General features: G+C 40.6%; 3 protein-coding genes across 4 annotated transcripts in view; 1 reads left to right on the top strand and 2 right to left on the bottom strand.

The window, feature by feature from the left end:
* LOC144598385 (fizzy-related protein homolog) overlaps positions 1-5,307 on the bottom strand; it is a 53,396-nt gene extending 48,089 nt beyond the window's left edge. Inside the window, exon 1 of the mRNA XM_078408507.1 lies at positions 5,184-5,307. The gene's annotated coding sequence lies outside the window, so the exon portion shown is untranslated. The remainder of the gene's footprint in view (positions 1-5,183) is intronic.
* ebna1bp2 (EBNA1 binding protein 2) lies at positions 5,236-20,413 on the bottom strand. Its single transcript, XM_078408511.1, has 9 exons — positions 20,083-20,413; positions 16,217-16,300; positions 13,042-13,214; positions 12,765-12,888; positions 11,834-11,923; positions 9,485-9,560; positions 9,205-9,310; positions 7,946-8,114; positions 5,236-5,373 (listed from the first exon to the last, which is right to left on the bottom strand). Exons 1-9 carry the CDS (start codon positions 20,146-20,148, stop codon positions 5,320-5,322), a joined length of 942 nt encoding a protein of 313 aa, XP_078264637.1. The 5' UTR covers positions 20,149-20,413; the 3' UTR covers positions 5,236-5,319.
* Positions 20,094-20,804, top strand: part of LOC144598392 (uncharacterized) — a 79,407-nt gene continuing 78,696 nt past the window's right edge. For both annotated transcript variants that reach the window (XR_013547855.1, XR_013547856.1), the window contains exon 1: positions 20,094-20,510. The gene's annotated coding sequence lies outside the window, so the exon portion shown is untranslated. The remainder of the gene's footprint in view (positions 20,511-20,804) is intronic.

Genomic DNA, 20,804 nt, shown 5'->3' with positions numbered 1-20,804 from the left:
AAAAGTAGATGACAAGATAAAAGTGATTTGCAAACGCCTAAAAGTCAGCCAAAGAGATGAATTTTACAAGGGCCCTACAGGGAAGAGGAAGCAGACATCTCCAGCGTGTGGAATCTCAACCCAATTTCAATCTGCACGCCCCGTTCTGTCCTGCAGTTGTACTCTTGCTCAGTCGGCCTGTTTTGCAATGACAATCATCAGATTTGAGCGAACAAGTCATTAAAATATTTATATATACATAAATTTCTGTACCATAAATTTTCTGAAAGGGGTATTGATACATGTAAACATAGCACAAAAAGTAAGGAAATTTGTGTTTGGTAGATTATTTCTTTGTTGTAACAATGCTTCTTGGCAATAAATCTTATACCGTTGGAAAGCCTGTTTATTTCCCTTTTAAATGGTGCCACATTTGTAAGGAACATGCATTTGTGGGATGAGCAGCAGAGCTGAGTATATGGGTTGCGCCCATTAAAAATTTGCCAAATCTTCTCTGCCAATGCCAAACAGCTTATTCTGCTGTTGCTATTGACTCTTGTTTTGAGCTTCTGGTACCCCCAGGGGCTGACAATCAGGTGCCTGATTGGCACCTGATTGGCAGCATCTGTGAGCATGGGCCCTGCTACAGTGGTCAGTAGGTGTCAGCTCCAAGAATCGGCATGCCACGTTTGACTGATCTGGATAGGGCCCGTGCGATAGGGCAACTTCAAGCTGGTGTTCCGCAAAACCAAGTTGCGGCATTATTTGGAGTGAGCCCTAGTTCCATCTCCAAAGTGAAGGCCAAGTTCCATATAACGGGGGATGTCAGAGACAGGCCGCGAAGTGGGCGTCCCAAGAAGACGATACCCGAAGAAGACCGTTTCCTCACCCTGTCAGCACTTAGGAACCGTATGCCGTCTTCTACAGATTTGCAGTCAAGGTTTGCAGGACGATATGGCCGATGGCTCTCTGCCCAGACAATTCGGAACAGACTGCACGCAGCCGATCTCCGGTCTCATAGGGCTGCCAGGAGGCCTGCCATGACTGCCCTTCACCGTCAGGCCCATTTGCGCTGGTGTCGGCAACACGTGCACTGGAACGTTATGTTCAGCGATGAGTCCAGATTCTGCCTACGGCAGTTGGATCATAGGGTCAAAGTGTGGAGAAGACGCGGAGAACGCTATGCTGATTGCTGCACCGATAGAGTAACATCTTTTGGTGGCGGCAGTGTGATGGTGTGGGGCGGCATCTCCCTCACTGGAAAAACGAAGCTTGTCATCATTGGAGGCAATCTCAATGCAGAGAGATATCGAGATGAGATTCTGCAACCAGTGGCAATCCCATATCTCCACAGTCTGTGACCGAACTCTATCCTCCAAGATGACAATGCTCGCCCCCACAGAGCAGGGTTTCTCAGAGACTACCTCCAGAATTTGGGAGTGGAGAGGATGGAATGGCCTGCCAGCAGTCCTGACCTCAACCCCATTGAACACTTGTGGGATCAGCTTGGGCGGGCTGTTCGTGCCAGAGTGACCAACACAACCACGTTGGCTGACTTGCGACAAATGCTGGTTGAAGAATGGGATGCCATCCCACAACAGTGTGTGACCAGGCTGGTGACCAGCATGAGGAGGAGGTGCCAAGCTGTTGTGGCTGTGTATGGTTCTTCCACACGCTACTGAGGCTCCTGTTTATTAAATGAATAAATTGTTAAATTGCCAATATGTCTTGTTTCTTCAGACTTCAATCATCCAATCCACCAAACAACACCGAACAAGAGTCAATGGCAGAATAAGCTGTTTGGCATTGGCAGAGAAGATTTGGCAGATTTTTCATGGGCGCAACCCACATACTCAGCTCTGCTGCTCATCCCACAAATGCATGTTCCTTACAAATCTGGCACCATTTAAAAGGGAAATAAACAGGCTTTCCAACGGTATAAGATTCATTGCCAAGAAGCATTGTTACAACAAAGAAATAATCTACCAAACACAAATTTCCTTACTTTTTGTGCTATGTTTATTAATGTATTTATTTTTTAATATTGCTAGATCTCCTAAGTACTTTTCCAAGATGGCACAGGAGTGCGGCAACTCTTTACATGCTCGTCCCAGAGGAGAATCTACTATCATCTGATATAATTGCCCCAATCTTTAAAAAATCTGTTATCTACTTGTAAATCCATATCTTTTTCTTTGATTTATCTTTTGTACGTGTGTCTGGGTTGATTACATTAATGCATACTATTATCTGATTTGATTGCATTGTAAACAAAAGCTTTGCACTGTACCTCAGTACAGTGACAATAATAAACCTACACTTAAGAGAAAAAAAGCTAAATATTTAACTGAAATTAAGTTACTGATGACTTTCAAATGACCTGAAGGGTCAAATAACTGTCTTAAAAAACACCATGGTTTCATGCAAGGTCCTCCAAAGAGAAAAAAGTGTGAGAGGACTTGGGCAAAGTGTTAGAAGTCTGAAGATGTTTTCTGCCTGCAAGATTTTCCTCAGAGTCGATACTTTGATCAACTTAAGGCATCCTTCAACTCCCCAAAAATAATATCAAAGCATTGAAGCGGAGAAGAAAATAAAATGTGTAAGTTGGTCCACGTTCTAGTATCTCTCTTCACATTCCCATGGAAGAAAGAGCAAAGTCAGATAATTTAATTAATTAAAGGAGACCTGGTCCAGCATAAGAATTATGAGGGTGAAATTGAGAGCTCACAAAGATGGAAACATCATCACCCTGCCATGCTACTTCTTGATTGGCATGAGCTTTATCAAACCCAGGACAAGAATGTGTTAAACCAGCGGAATTCAAGATATGAAGCAAAAAAATCACATCTAACATGCAGGAAGGACGATCACCAGAAACAAAATTACCAGCAAGCCAAATGCTGCAACCTGTGAGGGGAGATGGACCACCTCTGCAAAACCTTTCACAAACTACGCCTTGCCTAACAGTCAGATGAAAAGAAACACAACAGCAAAGAACAGCAGAAGTAGCTCCTGTAAAAACTATCAGAATTCCAGCCTCTGCCGCCATCTCAGCTGAGTAGGATATAAAGCAAGGAGGAATGTAATGTACGCAGCGATAACTGAGATTGGTCCAGAGGACACAGATGAAATGGAAAGCTAAACAGAGGCAGGGTCTGAACACCATCATGGGCTGCAAGACAAAATTGGGGTGTTCTCTGGCAACAACGCACCTCTACCAGATGAGCTTGATGCTTTTATTTCCTTGTCGAACAGGTAACAAAGTTCCACCAAGATGTGACACGCCATCCCTCACTGGCTCTGACCCATTCAGCATGGTGACAGATCTGCTTTCACGAGGGTAAACTCCCGGCCGGCCCAGATGGTGTTCCTGGATGTGTACTGAAATTGTGTACTAATCAACTGGCCAGTCTTTCACCAGCATCTTCAATAATCTACTGAACACGCCTGCTGCAAGGAAACCTCCATCATTTCAGTCCCCAAGTGACCCGTCTCAATAACTACCATCCAGTAGCTCTTATATTAACTATATTGAAGTGCTTTGAAAGACTGCTAATGGCCCATATCTGTACCACTCTTCTGGATAATCTAGTCCCTTTGAAAATTGCTTGCAGGAGAAACATAGAGCACTATGTAGCATTACATTCAGCTCTGGATTACATGGAAGGGGTGGGGACATCAGCTAGTTTGCACGATGGGCTGGGCATGCAACCAGAACTGGTTTGACTGAGGCCAAGGTGAAGCAGAAACCGAGGCTGTGGGAAATATATTCTCTCACTTGGGGGAAGAACTGGATCGTGAGATTCCAGGACATTCAGACTGAAGGGTCATGACCCAAAACATCACCTATCCATGTTCTCCAAAGATGCTGCCTGACCAGCTGAGTTACTCCAACACAGTGTCTTTTTGTGTATTAACCAGCACCTGCAGTTCTTTGTTTCTACACAAGAAACCTGGTGTTTTCACTGTTGCTATATATTGCACAGATGTGCTTCATTCCCTGCACCAGTTTTCAAGTTCATCTGGAGGATGAATATAGATTTCGTTCATAGAAGTGCTATGAATAAACTTCTTGCAAAGCATCGAGATCTACTCAAAATGGTCATTAACCTTTGTGTGGCCATATCAAATGATGATACTAAAGTGAGTGGTTTTGAAGATGGTTGTGAAAGATTGCAGCAGGATCTGGATCGATTGGCCAGGTGGGTGAAGGAATGATTGATGGAATTTAATACAGAGAAGTGTGAAGTGTTGCATATTGGGACGTTGAACAAGGGCAGGACCTACACAGTAAATGGTAGGCTGGGGCATTGTTGGCCAGTGTGGGCAAGTTGGGCCGAAGAGCTTGTTTCCATACTGTATCACTCTATGACTATCAAACTATGCAGAGATTATGGGGTATACAAGCACCAATTAGGTGTTGATGTTCTATGCCTATTATTCTGAAGTAAGAGTCTGGAAGCAGTATCACATAACATTCCGTTCAATTGCACCGTGTCACATCTCCGGTCCCTCATAAAAAGTCCCTCGGGAAGTTGGTGAATGCTGCAAATTGGCACATTGCAAAGTCCCAGACTATGTGCTGCGTAATATACCAAAGCTGGGTGCAGCCACCACAGACTTGATGGGGAAAGGCCACAGTCCTTAGCCTCTTGTCCTTGGACATCGATGAGATAGAATCAGTGCCAGTAGCTCCAACTCTTTGTTCACATGTCACATGTGAAGAAAAATGGATACGATTCCAATAAGATGTAAAATTATGTAAATATTTTATACAGAATTGAGTTACAAGTACATACTGCATTATATATTTGCACGTTTTATGAGAAATTTTGGGGAAATATCTTTGCTTGGAAATACATCATGTCAAAAATGCAAACTCAATGTTCAAACCCCCATGTTTGGCAGACAAAACATAATATGCTTTAAAGCCATCATTGAGTCAGCATAACCAACTTTCATCTCCATTCAGATCAATCACTCAGTACATGACATTATCCCCATAAGATTAACAGTTAGGTTTGGATAATTTTGTGGAGATAAACACTAGCAAGCTGATTTATCATAGATCACACGTCCCTCTAAAAAAGTAATAGAACTGCAAAAGAATTCAAATGCACAATGACTGTTTATTATAAAATCATTTTTGACTTGCAGTTAATGATGTTTCCAGACCGTGGGTCCAGCCAAACCCAAAGACTTACTATTCAAAAGCAGAATTCACTTCTATTGGTATCATCATCCTCAGGTAAACGATGTAAATATACAAAAGAGCAAAGCCAGGTTCATTAAATCCCACACTGCGGGAAAACTAGACTGGAAAATAAAACGACTTTCAGTTTATTTTTGTGATCGGTTTTTCATCTTCTGTCGATTCCTTTTGCCTGGCCGCTTCTGCAAAACAAAATGCAGAAATTCTATTTTAGGTGAGTAAGTTTTGAGCATTCTTTTCTTTCTCCCATGAGGGAACAAAAGGTAAGGCATCTGAAATAAACAGAAGCTATGGAGTGAAGATGTACATCTTCATGGATTATCATTTTTAGCATCTAATTTTTCTGTCCCTCCATTAAAGGCTAATAACTAGAGCTTCAGTTTAGTTCTATGGTGCAAACATGTGACCGTCTTAAAAAATATCAACTGGAAATTGGTTTTGATTGGAAAATAAATTCACCTCCCATTTAGTGCATTTCAGATTCCAAACAATTGCTGCATAAATTCCTCATGTCACCTTTGACTGTTTTGTCATTCACTTTCTGTTTATCAATATATTCTCGCCCTGATCCTTCATCGCGTTAAACACCGCCTTAAGATCTTCCCTCAATGTTTCCAACATAAAAAACCTAACTTTTTCAATTAGTTTGCGTAACTAAGTTCCTTCATTATTGTAGTACATCTCTTCTGCATGCTCTCTTAGGCCTTCACATCCTTCACGAAGTGCAATGCCCAGAATTGGTCAATACTGTAGATGTAACCAAACCAGTATTAAGGTTCATCATGAATGTCTAACTCTTGTACACTATGCCTCAATAATCCCTAAATAAATCCAGGATCTTGTATGCATTCTCTACAACTTTCAATGATGTACAAATGCTCCCAAATCATGCCCTAATTGATATCATCTTACTTCTTTCTCCCTACAGATACTTCATATTTTGTTATAGCAGATGAAATTGAACATATCAGCCTATTCCACCTGTCTGCCTGTATTCTCTGAAAGTCAATTAGTATCCTCCTCAAAAGTACACCAAATTACCATCTTTTAAATTGTTCGCAAATCTGGAAGTTGTATCCAGGGCAGTTAGTGGAGCCACTGTCTCACAGCTCTAGCGATCCAGATTATATCCTGACCCTCGGTGTGTCAGTGTGGAGTTTGATCATTATCCTTGTGACCACATAGGTTTCCTCCAGGTATTCTAGTTTCATTCTCCACCCCAAATTGGTAGGTTAAATGGCCACTGTAAATTGCCCAGGGTGCAAAAGTGAATAGATAATCTGGGGCAGGAGAAGACGTGGAGAGTAAAATGTGGGATTAATGCAAGCGTGGGCACAATGGGCCCAAGCGTCTGTTTCTTTGCAGTACAACTAAGAAAATGGTGGTTCTCATACCTAGCTAATTTTCCATATACTGCCACTACACAATTCCACGAGCTTCAATGTTGATGGCATTCCTATTATGTGTCACTTTTGTCACCTTTTTCAAAATCTACCATTTCAACTGCATTTCACACCAAAACAAAATCTAACAAATTAATTAAACACCTTGCTGGATTTTACAGATCAAATCAGTACATGCCCAAGAGACTGCTAATTCTAAACTCATTGTTTCTGAAAGGTTTTTCCATCAGAAGTTAAACTGCAGAAATTGGTTTGTGCTGGGTTTGTTCTACACACCCTTGCGCAACATAATAAAAACAATCACATTTTTCCTGTCCCCATGATCTCCCCTTACATATTCGAAAGATTTGGGCAATGCCTCTGCAATTTCCATGCTGTCTTTACTGAATAACTCAAGTGGATCCCATCTGGACTGATTTATCCAATAGGTGCTGCAAGCCTTTTAATAATTATCAATTTTTGAAACTTGGTGAGAATTTTAATTGATCCATCACTTTGGCCAAGTCTTGCATTGGCTTCCTTGGTAATGACCACTGTAAAGTATTTAGTATCTTGGCCATGCCCTCTTTCCAAGAGTTGATTCCTTGGTCTCTGATCAGAAGCACCTCTTTCCTTACCACCCATTTATTATTTACATGTCCCTCTTCATTTTTTTATTTTCTTCCTGAGCATTATATTCAGCTATTTCTCGTCTGTGTTATAAACCAGCCACAAGCTCTTTTTGTCCTGATTATATTCTGCCTCCCTTTCCAATTGCTCTGGAAACCAAGACATCAAACAATCCTAGCTGTCTCCCTCATAGGAAGGTACTTAGAAAATATCCGTACAACCCTCTTCAAATGGACTATTATTGTTCATTTACAATTCTACTTATCCATTTTCAATTCCAATTTGCCCGAGCAGATCTCATTCAGTAAACGGTTTTCTCAAATTGATGTTTTTTTACCTGAGTGGTCTATATCCTTTTCCATGGCTACTTTAAGTCTTGTTTCCCAAATGTTTTCCAACTTGATCTGCATCAATCCTCATCGAGCCAGAGTAGGTTCTTCTAAGCACACTGCAAAATCCCTCACTCCTTTTATTCCCTTACATTATCCTTGATAATCTTAAGATTACATTAAATCTACCACTGTTATTACTCTGGCTTTTTCACCTCTACAATTCCCCAGTAAACTTGCTCTTCTAAATCCTACCAGTTGGTTGGAAGACAAATGAATTTAAACCTCATTTGCAGAGGCAGGTAGATATTTAAGTAGAACATTAATGTATTTGTGGGTATCTTCTGGCTTCTAAAATAGTATTTTTCATTAATGGTTGATTCTTCCTGAAATAATGGAAGTTAAAAACTCACGTTTGCATTTATCTTTCCTCCTCTTCCAAAACGATTGTTTTTTGCATGTGCAATTTTTGCTTTGAAGCTGGAGACGTCATCGTAACTCTCTTTGGTGTTCCTCTTTAAGCCTTTTTTCCTTCCTCCAAAACCAAACTTTTCATTTTTAAATTTCCTTTTCGCATTTATTCTGGGTTAAAAGAAAAAAATGGCTCTCAATAACCAATCTCGCTAGTTCTACAGTTTTACCCATTAATGATCTACTTACATTTAAAAAAAACCCATGATCAATTCAGGACTAATTTACAAAGATGTATACAATATTATCTTGATACACAACAACCCAGGTCACGGAATGTTGTTTGGTTTCGATAAGATTCAATCAAGACTCTAATGCTGGCTGAGGAGACAAAATGGTTTAGGTATACCCTCCTTCATTAAAACAAAATGATCTTGAAGTACTGTAGATACTAAAATGAAGCACATCCCTTTATATCCAAATATACCATACAAGCACTGTGCACAAAAAGGAAAAAAGTCAAATCTTATAAACTTTCATGATCTGTCCTTGACTGTGACACAACAGTTGCCCTCGCTGTCTAATTGCTAAGTGAAACAGCATTTTATTTTCAATGTTGACACTGCATTCCATTGCTTTGCATGCAGCCCTGTATAGTCCGCAAGAATGAATCAGAGCTTCCAATTGCCTGACATCCAGTTGGAGACTTCTATGTTGTTCTATTATGGACACCATGTATTAAAGTCCTCAAGAAACGGCCCCTTCATTCAGCCTTCCAGTTTCAACTCAACTTTAAGCTAATAACTTCTGCTTTCATTTCTTCATACAGCAGCTGTTCAACTGTCATCATTTATATATCCCAACTAACCTTCTTGCTCATTTCTTTAGTAATCCTATATCACCTTTCTGGTTTTCCACATTTTCTATTTCCCCCCAGACTCCATTCTATTGCACTTTTTTTGGTCTCATATTTGCGCAGAATTTATACTGTCATTATCTCCCAGTATGGAATGTTATTAACTACCCACTCCCCACTTTTTTTCAGATGCTGATCAACTATTTCCAAAATTTTGTGTTTACTTCCTACACTGATTTCGATTATTTCGTTCACTGACTTTTGAGAAATCATTTCTTTTAAAATTGTGTTTAACTACATTTTCTGAACAATAAACAATTATCCACTTGATTTTCAGATTATACCGGTGGTAACCAAGAAACATAATAATAGATTGAGAATGTACTTTTCTCATCAAGATCTTACTTTTTTTTCTGCTGTGCAGATCCTGCTGCTGCTCCTCCACTGCTTTGTTTCTTTCCCTGTAAAGCAGCCTTATCACCTTCAAGGAAATCAAGTTTATCTGAAAGTCCTGAATATCAAAGCAAAATTAGAGAGAATTTAAAAAAATCACTTTCACGTATTTTTGCATGAATGTCTAACTTGTTTGTTTTCACCAGGACCCAATAATTTGGTAACAAAAGTTAAAATTTCAAAGAATACAAGCCTTAGATCTTCTGTCATGTATGTGCATAAACCTCCAAACCTTTTTGGTACTTTTTCACTGCAGTCATCATGGCTTTCTTTTCTTTCTGTCGCTTCTGTATAACTTCTACTTGAACCTAATGAATAAAGAATAGAATTTGTTGATAAGTTGCAAATCACCTTTGCTGTTCAGTGTCTGTGCCAGTGAAGTATATATAAATGGATATTTTGAAGGTCATGTTCAGTTACACTGTTAGTGTATATGAATAGTGAGCCAACATTCACTGCTTAGTCACCAATTAAGAAATGGCACTTGAACCAAAAGTACTTGAAGGTCGATGGCCTTCATGGCATCAAAAGATACTACCGGTGCCAATAAAAAAGAGCAGTATGTACATACAGCCAAAATACAAATATATGTAATCAGGAATCTATTTAGTGAAAATATTTGGGGGGGAGGGGGTTATCATGAGAACACCAGATAAAATTGTGAAAGAAAATCCACTTGAATTTTTTAGAACACAGATGCATATTATAGAATACACTCGATGGATTTTAAGAACAAAGGTAAAAGAGAGACCAGTCCTTCACATAGATATAACTATAATATAGATATAACTATAATAAATGCTCTGGTTCAACAAATTACTTGTAGCTATTTATATGTTGGAGACTGTCACATCGGGTGGTGCCGTCAGTGATGGCAGCCTCGCCATCGGTATGTCTGTCTTTTTTGCTATTTTTAGTTTGTTTTTAAAAGTTTGTGTTAATGTTCTCTGGTTTGTTTTATGTGGGGGGTGGGGGAGGGGATCGGGGGAAACTTTTTTCAATCTCTTACCTTGCCGGAGATGCGATTGTTTTCCGGATCGTATCTCCGGTCGCTCTGTGGCCTAACATCATGGAGCTGGGGGCCTTGATCGAGACTGACTTTGAGCCCCACTGCGGGGCCGTGGACTTGTCATCGGAGCCTGCGATCCCTTGCCTGGGATTGACGCTCCAACTGCGGCCTGCGGATTTCAACATCGAGGAGCTTGCAGTCTCGGGTAGAGATTTATGTCGGGAAGCTCCAAAGTCACAGGAGGTTCAAGTAGCCCCGGCCTGGCAGGGGAGCTGAGATCCCCCCGATGCGAGAGCATGATCGCCCCGACGTGGAGGGCTCAACTGCCAGCTGCGGGAGCCAAGATCGCCCGGACAAAGGAAGGGTCGAGGCCCCCGACCGCGGGAGAACAAAGAAGGGAAGAGATTGAATTTTTTTTTCGCCTTCCATCACAGTGAGGAATATGGAGGAGTCACTGTGGTGGATGTTTATGTTAAAATGTATTTTGTGTGTTTTGTTGCTTTTTATTGGTATGACTGTATGGCAAATCAAATTCCTCATATGTTGCAAAACATACTTGGCTAATAAAGTATGATTATGATGATTGCACATTATTATGCATGTCTGGAACAGCCCTTCTGCCTAGTCTTTAAATATCCAACAACTAAATGCTATACCGTTATTACCAATGTTACCAATTTAAGAAATTGATTTGCCTTTTCGTAAAGTAATTGTAAATTTCTTGAGGACATTTTGTTGGTGGCTGCCTATCATTTCTATTCTCTGGAAACAATGTTTTTTTCCCCTTTAGGTTAAACAGGCAAGTGGGAAGGTTGAGGAACATGGGTCAAATGTTGGGAAATGAGATTTGCATCGATGAGCACCTGGTTGGCATGGATGAGTTCGGCTGAAGGGCCCGTTTCTGTGCTATACGAGTCAAAGTGCAACACACGCACTCCAAACTGAAAATTCAGTTCAAAAACATTTTCCTAAAATATCACAATTCTTAAATGCCATTGGTACCACTCCTACATTCATTGTTGATCTGCATCTTTATTCTCCAGCCATGTTTCTACATTTATTTACACAATCAAAAACTAACAAGTTGGTATTCAAAAAATTAAGCTCACATTTCAATACTTTTGTGGGCGAGAATTCTAGGCTTTGCCACTACATTAAGATCTATCAGCCTCCGAACTCTACCGATTGGCCTGGCAATGATTTTATGGTTACATCTTTCAGTCCTGGGCTTTTGCAACAGTCTAATTATATCAATGTCTTTCAACATCCTAAATAAAACACCGATAGAATACTCATCAAGCCTCAATAATTAAGTAAAATAAAGTTGTTAACATTGATTATTCTTGCCCTATTATTTTCACTAGACCAAAAAAAATCCTAATGGGTTAAAATTGTATATCATTACAAACTCCTGCAATATCTGAATATATCCAGTAACAGTAGCTGAATTTTAACCATGGACAAACATCCCTATATTTTGTTTAAACAAGACCATCATTTGAATTATTCTTATTAAAAATAAATCAACGAGATTATCGAATCTTGTATGTTCATACACAGAAAAATAAATACCTTCTTTCCATATTTCCGTAATGCTCTGAGCTGCTTAGCCTTTTCAGACTTTTCAATGGACGTCTGTTTTGATATCATTTTTACTCGAATCTGAAAAACAGCGGAGAGAGAAAAAAAAAAAAAAAAGAATTAGACCAGAGGACTTTCCACCGTGAACTACCTTAAGCTTTACTCATTGATATGCAGAGAAATATTCCTGACGCTTTCCGATATTGTTTTATGGAAGAATGCTGAAGAAAAAGACAATGGATGAACACCACACATCCTTCAAGTAATGACAGGGAACCTTTAATATTTCCTGAAGCTATTGTACACATGGCTGGAATACTGTAGAACTTTAGGCAGGAGAATAACATCTCTAGTAATGCAATGCTGCATTGAATACTCGGTTTAAAATCATTCACTTACATACATACCTTTCTTAGATAAGATGAGCAAAAATGCCTACAATACTCTTAAGTGTGGTCTCACCAAGGCACTATAATGCTCCTGTATTCAAAGTCTCTTACAGCAAAGACCGACATACCTCTCACCTCATCACCTAGTTTCTGTGACAGATTTACAGATCGAGATCTACATCAACATTTCAATTTATCACTCGCCTTTCTATTTTTACTACCTAAGTGCAAAACTTTACATTTTCCAAGCATCCAGCAGGTCTTTGCTCACTCATTCTATTGAAGCTTCTTTGCTTCACCATCACAACCAATCAGGGTCTATGCCTGCTTCAGTAAATAAATACAAATCACCTGTGTACAGGCATTTACGCTTTATTTCTTACCTGAATTATATTAAATTGTCAGGAAGCATTGCGTAGATCATTAACATTATGCTTTTTACAAAATTGTAAAATGGTTTTTGGTATCAAACCCTTTAACCCCGTAAAAGTAAAATCCCTCCAACATATGAAGACCTGCTGGTAGTTACTTGCCTTCTGCATATGCTGATCTGTCTTGGCCATCTCTGCAAAGTAGTCATTTGGTCTTTTTGTTGCGATTTTCAGCTGCTGTAGCCGAGGTAATGCATCCAATGCAGTGGCCTGTGCCTGTCGATAACTAAACAAGAAGCAAAATTAAAAAAATAATGACTTTGCAACTTTGCTGTTTCAACGACGAGGAATATTTCAACTTTTTTGAGTAACCGTAGCTGCTCTTAAAAGTGATTATACGACTACAAGACAGAACTAAATTGCCAAATCTTATACTCACAAGTACATCTCACGCTGAAAGTCATCTTCTGGATCAATGTTTGAACTCTCCTCTCCCACACATTTCCCTTCAGCCTTTGCAATGATGTCAGCGGCTGGGCCATTTGTCATATCAAGCCTCTCCACCCACTTCAGGTCTTTCTTGAAGTCTTCCAAGCACTGCTTCAAACCCACCTGAAGATTCACAAATATGCAAAGGAGTGTCAATATGCAATCATCTTCATAATAACAATGACATAAGGACATAAGCACTTGCACAAACAAAAGTAATATTAAAAGACAGTTAGTGGTACATGGATAGAAAAGATTTAGAGGATAACAGGTCAAATGCAGGCAAATGGGACTAGTTCAGACAAACACATACTGGACAGAAACAGGCCTTTTGGCCTAACTCATGCACTCATTTTTATTGAGGCCATCATTTTGAAACAGAAATCTCAAAACTGGACCTTCCAGCATTGACATATCCACCAAAGCAGTCAAAGCAAATTTGTTCCGAGAGCAGAACAGATCAGTGAAGCAAACTCCAGTTGATCTTATGGAATCATACAGTGCATTCAGAAAGTATTCAGACCCCTTCACATTTTCCAGATTTTGTTACGTTACAGCCTTATTTTAAAATGGATTGAATTCTTTTTTTAAAAATCATCAATCTGCACACAATACCCCAGAATGAAGAAACGAAAACAGGTGTTTAGAAATTTTTGCAAAGTAATTAAAAAGAAATAACTGAAATATCACATTTACATAAGTATTCAGACCCTTTGCTATGACATTCAAAATTGAGCTTAGGTTCATCCTGTTTCCATTGATTATCCTTGAGATGTTTCTACTTGATTGGAGTCCACCAGTGGTAAATTAAGTTGATTGGGCATGACTTGGAAAGGCACACACCTGTCAATATAAGGTCCCACAGTTGACAGTGCATGTCAGAGCAAAAATCAAGCCATAAAGATGAAGAAATTGTCTGTAGACCTCCGAGACAGGATTGTGTTGAGACACAGATCTGGGGAAGCGTATAAAACAATTTCTGCAGCATTGCAGGTCCCGAAGAGCACAGTTTTCTCCGTCATTCTTAAATGGAAGAACTTTGGAACCCATGGCTCTTCATAGAGCTGGCCTCCCGGCCAAACTGAGCAATCAGGGGAGAAGGGTCTTGGTCATGGAGGTGACCAAGAACCCAATGGTCACTCTGACAGAGCTCCAGGGTTCCTCTGAAGATGGGAGAACCTTCCGGAAGGACAACTATATCTGCAGCACTCCACCAATCAGGCCTTTACGGTAGAATGGCCAGACGGAAGCCACTCCTCAGTAAAAGACACATGACAGCCTGCTCTGAGTTTTTCTTGGAAACAAGATTCTCTGATCTGATGAAACCAAGATTGAACTCTTTGGCCTGAATGCCAAGCGTAACGTCTCATCAACTGGCCAATACCATACCTACAGTGAAGCATGGTGGTGGCAGCATTGGGCTGTGGGGATGATTTTCAGCGGCAGGAACTGGGAGACTTGTCAGGATCGAGGGAAAGATGAATGGAGCAAAGTACAAAGAGATCCTTGATGAAAACCTGCTCCAGAGAGTTCTAGACCTTAGATTGGGGCGGAGGTTCACCTTCCAACAGGACAACGACCCTAAGCACACAGCCAAGACAACGCAGGAGTGGCTTCGTGACAAGTCTGTGAATGTCCTTGAGTGGCCCAGCCAGAGCCCGGACTTGAACCCGATCAAACATCTCTGGAGGGACCTGAAACTAGCTGTGCATTGACACTCCCCATCCAACCTGACTGAGCTCGAGAGGATCTGCAGAGAAGAATGAGAGAAATTACCCAAATACAGGTGTGCCAAGCTTGTAGCGTCATACCCAAGACCTGAGGCTGTAATCGCTGCCAAAGGTGTCTCAACAAAGTACTGAGTAAAGGGTCTGAATACTTATGTAAATGTAATTTTTCAGTTATTTATTTTTAATTTACAAAAATTTCTAAACATCTGTTTTTGTTTTTTTATTATGGGGTATTGCGTGTAGATTGATGATTTAAAAAAAAGAATTTAATCCATTTTAAAATAAGGCTGTAACGTAACAAAATGTGGAAAAAGTGAAGCGGTCTGAATACTTTCTGAATGCACTGTGCCTTACAATGGTGATCCAGACCCCTCCATTGTAAGCCTGGGGTATGTCCTATTTCACTGGTAGAACAGACCCACCAGATGGGATGGTATTATGGAACATAGGCAGGGGACGCAATACCATCAAAAGTGTCTTGACTCAAGAGCAGATCTGTCAGCTCGAAAATGGGCATGCATAAAGAGCTGTAGATCATCCACAATAACAGAAATTTACAACACTGTAACCACATGGCCGTGATTATTCTTCACGCTATCTTCAGCATTAAGTCGTGTCCAACCCAGACTCACTACCAACAGAACCGACCCAAGTTGCGCAGTCATGCCGCATCCAGGTGCGAGTACAGGTGGACAATTAAACAGCCAATGGAAAGGAAGCAGCCCATGAACATCCCCATTCTTGACAATGACAGGGCTCAACATGCAAATGCTGAAGCAATCACAACCACATTCCCCTCACAGTGCCAAATAGATAATCCATCCTTGCTTCCTTCGTAGAGCTCCATTACAGAAGCCACTCTTCAGCCATTTCAATTTGCACCATGTGGCATCAAGAAGCAGCTGGGAGCACTGGCTTCCGCATTGTCGAAATGTGTGACCTCTACCTCCAAGTGACAAAAATGTTTAAGTGCATGGGAACCCCTCAAAGTTGCATATCTTGAATGGAAAATACATTGCCATTTCATCATAATGTATAGGATCTGAATCCTTTTATCTCCAAGAATAAGGCAAAAGTTGTGGGAGTTCTTATGTCACACATAAGAGCTATCTTATGTGGGAGATACAAAATATGCTGCAGAAGCATCTTCTTCAGAAGGACTGAGCGGTTACAGAAAGAAACTGCTTAGTCCACCTTGATACGTGTGATGATGAATAGACTTGGTGGCCTTGCTGATATGCAGATTCAGTAAAATAAACAGAACAAAAACAATTAGGACCATTAATGTGCTTATTTTACTGTGTCAGAAGATCATGGCAGCAGCTTCTGTTACCTTACGGCAAAAGACAATCAATTCTATAGACTACATTAAGAAAATCTATGGCTAAAACTCACCACATTGTTGACACCTTGTTCCTCTGCCTCCTCCACTACATTCAAACCAGGTTTGAGCAGACCTTTGGAATATGCCTCTTGAAGCTGTAGAAAAATGAACATTTAATGTAACTAAGTAGAAACACAAATGTTTTTGTTCAGACAACACCAAACCCCCAACAAGTATAGGTAAAAGTAAAACAAAAAGGTTCTGACTGAAATACAGAATTTAAAGTTTTTAAATTTGTCATCTCCATTATTGAACATCTTATCAAATTTAATAAACACTGATTCACAGACCCTATAGGTTACGAAGAAAGGCATTTTAACTGTTTGAACATTAGGTAATGTTATATTGGCTCACTGTTCTTCTGAATTTTGTCTAAAAATATATAGATTTCAAGGGGCTAGCAAATTTATGCTAGCCCTTGTATGACAATCCCCCTGAAAATTAAGCCTCATGTTTTGAAATTCACTGCAGAGATGAAGGGTCGCTGACCTTAAATTTGAACAATTTCTCATTCCACAGATGCTGCTTGACCCACTTAGTGTTTTTTTTTTGTTGGAGCCAAAGTAAATTAGTTTTTAGATAAAAATCTGTGATGAAAGTTAATTTTCATTGACTATCACAAAACCATTTACACAGTTTGGAAGTATTTCTCCACATCCCCACCCAAAATGAACTCAGATTAACATTCAAACAGTTTATCCCTTAGAATACCACGTGGACATTTTTTTACCACTGTAGTTGAGATTATGACATTCCTCCAACGCCACATTACATCTTATAATGCTATTTGAGGTTATTGAAATTTATTGTTTGTCTAATCAAATGATATTCTTGGGACGTTTACGATTGTTGTTCTATAGTGCTCATTTTGTTTTCTTCTTTTAAAAAATAGCAATATAATCCAGAAGGTAAAATTCTACAATTAAACTTAACCCAGACGTTTAAATCCTCGATTTAATTACATATTTTTACAATGATTACCAATACACTTTGTTTATGTAATTATAACTGCCACTTTCATCAGTAACATCATTCCCTCCCATTTTTAGAGTGAACTATAAGCAGCCTTACATTACTTAACTGCAGAATCATCAATACAACAAAGTGGTCTCCAAACTCAATTTGCAACATGCAAACACACAAATGTACTGTTCAGTTCAGTTTTACCATGTAATATACTCATGGAATGGCACAGTGCAAAATTATGCCATTTCCATCCTCAAAATAGATACTTTACATTTTACCAGAGATAGCGTACACTGGTTTGTGGAGTACAATAGCACAAAAATTGAGTCAGACACAATGTAGCACTTCTTCGGCTTCAGACAAACTAATCTGTATCTGGATTCAATTTATCCTTGTTACCAGTTTCCCATGGTAAAATATTGGAAAGCACTGTACATCCAGAAGTAATGCATTTTGGTTCACTTTGCACAATGGCATCCAATGGGTTTATCGTATCATGTCTGGAAGGAGAGCGAGGCAGGCTTAGGTAGTCAGTTGACGGTCATCCAGTGAATGTATCAACCCCAAGCTCCATGGAGGTGCCCTGGCCAATTGGCATAGTTCAGCATCTATCATTCTTGCTGACTGGAATGCCCAGAAGATAATTTGGCCATTTCTTCTCGACGATTGCAACAATCCCAGAAAACATGCATGCAGGTACAACAGGCAGTGAAGCATGTAGGTACAGCAGGCAGTGAAGAAAGCTAATGGCATGTTGGCCTTCATAACAAGAGTTGAGTATACAGACCTCCCAACATTTGATTTTACAAATTCATAATTTTGATGTCCAAAATTCAGAATTTTACATCAAAATTCATAATATGGCACATAATGCAACTTTTCAGCAAAAAAAAGTATGCACGCCAAATGCGCTACATGCATGTGTGAAAACTACTACTATTTCCAACAGTCTGCAGTTCTTGGACTACATGTACAATGTCAGGCCTATCATGAGTATATTCTGCTATTTATAGAAAGGTTATTGAACTTGATACTTTGTGCAACACAAAGACAAATTTGTTTTGTTTTGTTTTTTCTATTTTGCTTTTTCCTTACACATCCCAATTCTCTTGGTATTGAATAAAAGAACAATGGTCATAAAATGTATGACTAAGTTATGAAGAAAGAGTTGATTTATGCGACTCGACTAAGAATACGGAAGTACTTGTTGAAGTAAATTCGCACATTAATTGATAATCAGCCCAAAAAGATGGTAATTGGCTTTTCTGCTGTGTTTTATATTTTAACCCCATCTTAATTAATATATAGTTATATAATCTTGCACTTAAATTTAATATTTACTCATTACAGTTCCACCACTGATTTTCTGCCACTCTTAGTTCCAGAGCTTTGCTGCTTTATCCAGCCGGCCAAGGAAGACGGCAAAGGGGAGAGATGTCCTGGCTCCAGCTGGGCTGGCGTTCCAGAGCCCTGGCCGCAGGTTGCAAATTCAACCCACCGATCAGCCATGGAAGTCCCGATGAGGTTGAGATTGGATGCCTTGCCCAGCCTAGGTGCCACATTTTCAGGGAGACATCCAGGGCGCGGGGGATTCCTAGTGACCTTTAGCGGCCGAATTGACAAATTGCAATTACCGACTTTTTTGCAGAAAAATGTCAGGTGGCGCTGGTTTGAAGGGCCAAATGGCCTCCTCCTGCACCTATTTTCTATGTTTCTATGAAATCGGAATGGTGGAAATGAAATAAGAAAGCGGAAACTTTCTGCCAAATTCGGAAGTGTTGGATGCGTTGAGTATAGGAGCAGAGGTCCTTCTGCAGTTGTACAGGGCCCTAGTGAGACCACACCTGGAGTACTATGCGCAGTTTTGGTCTCCAAATTTGAGGAAGAACATTCTTGCTATTGAGGGAGTGCAGCATAGGTTCACAAGGTTAATTCCCGGGATGGCAGGACTGTCATATGTTGAAAGAATGGAGCGACTGGGCTTGTAAACACTGGAATTTAGAAGGATGAGAGGGGATCTTATTGAAACATATAAGATTATTAAGGGATTGGACACGCTGGAGGCAGGAAACATGTTCCCAATGTTGGGGGAGTCCAGAACCAGAGGCCACAGTTTAAGAATAATGGGTAGGCCATTTAGAACGGAGATGAGGAAAAACCTTTTCACTCAGAGTTGTGAATCTGTGGAATTCTCCACCTCAGAAGGCAGTGTAGGCCAATTCTCTGGATACTTTCAAGAGTGTTAGAAAGAGCTCTTAAAGATAGCGGAGTCAAGGGATATGGGGAGAAGGCAGGAACAGGGTACTGATTGTGGATGATCAGCCATGTTCATTGAATGGCGGTGCTGGCTCAAAGGGCCGAACGGCCTATTCCTGCACCAATTGTCTATTGTCTATAAAACGCAGTTAATAAATAGAAACAAGTATAACCAATCCGATTGGTCGGTATAACACAGTGGTGTTTTCTGTTTCTAACTATATAACGACAAACAATTTTACACTCACAATTGTCTGTGTACATCGCTTTCATTGAACATTGTAGCACAGGGACAGGACCTGCTGCCCCCAATGTCCGTGCCGAAATGATGCCAATTCAAACTGATCTCCTCTGCCTGCACGTAAACCATACCATTTCAGTTCCCCACATATCTAAACTTTCCTTACTTTTTCGATAATTATCAAAAATTGCGAGATTTGAAAATCTGATTCAACCGGTAATTAAAACACTCCGTTCTGCTTTAAAGACAAGTAGTTCACGTATAAACGGCGAGCAGTTACCAGGCGCCGGACACCATTGCACCGCCATGAGCCTGGCCGTCTCCAACCAGGCCCGTGTCCCCAGCTCCCAACCCATCGGGCCTCCGACCCCCGAGATTACAAAACGAGAAGCCGAGCATTAAAGGACCTCTCACCTCTAAATCGGACAGATCCGATCTCTCTGAGTCGGACGTGGACTCAGACATGCTGTCGCCGGCCATGCCACCGCCGTGGTCAAAGCGGAAGCGGTTCCCCGGTTCTCACCAGCCGCTGTCCGCCGGCAACACGCACCTTCTAATTCCGAAAAGCGGTCGCTGCAAGCCGCAATTTATATAGCACCGCTTCCGGGGTGTAACGTAATGCAACAATCTTGTTATATATGTTCCATCTCTTTTCGCTTCAGTCCGGATAGGAAGATAGTTTCTTTCGCAGCCATAAAGCGTCAGTTCGTTGCAGGTCGGACACTACATCGCTGCGCACAGGGCCGAGCTGTTGTCAGGGCGACGGGAGTATCCAGACCTGAACCTATCCAGGCTCAGCATCTGGGCAAGACAGACGAACGGAGAGGACTGTGAGGAAAAAGGTAACAAAATATGTGCTGACAGTGAATGAACCATAAATATCTGCAAATTCTGGAAATCTGAAATAACAACAGAAATACTGGAAAAAAATCCCTCGGCAGGTCACATAACATCCGTGGAAAGAGAAACCGTCAATGTAGACACGTGGAACTGCAGATGCTCGTATCTTGAGCAAAACACACAGTGTTGGAGGAACTCACTGGGTCAAGCAGCATCTGTGGGGATCCCAGTCTGAAGAAGTGTCACAGCCCGAAGGTTCGTCAGGCCATTCCCTCCCCAGATGCTGCCTGACTTCC

This window comes from Rhinoraja longicauda, chromosome 11, assembly GCF_053455715.1.
Source record: "Rhinoraja longicauda isolate Sanriku21f chromosome 11, sRhiLon1.1, whole genome shotgun sequence".
NCBI lineage: Eukaryota > Metazoa > Chordata > Chondrichthyes > Rajiformes > Arhynchobatidae > Rhinoraja > Rhinoraja longicauda.
The sequence above is the reverse complement of the archived record's forward strand: the minus strand, read 5'-3'. Positions and strand labels throughout refer to the sequence as shown.

What these genes read in the sequence shown, in the direction of transcription:
- ebna1bp2 (XM_078408511.1), bottom strand. Translation starts at nt 20,148, where the DNA reads ATGGCCGGCGACAGCATGTCTGAGTCCACGTCCGACTCAGAGAGATCG. An exon ending in CGGATCTGTCCGATTTAGAG is followed by an intron (nt 16,301 to 20,082) that starts GTGAGAGGTCCT and finishes ATTTTTCTACAG; the next exon opens with CTTCAAGAGGCATATTCCAA. An exon ending in AGTGAAAAAGTACCAAAAAG is followed by an intron (nt 9,311 to 9,484) that starts GTTTGGAGGTTT and finishes TTTGATATTCAG; the next exon opens with GACTTTCAGATAAACTTGAT.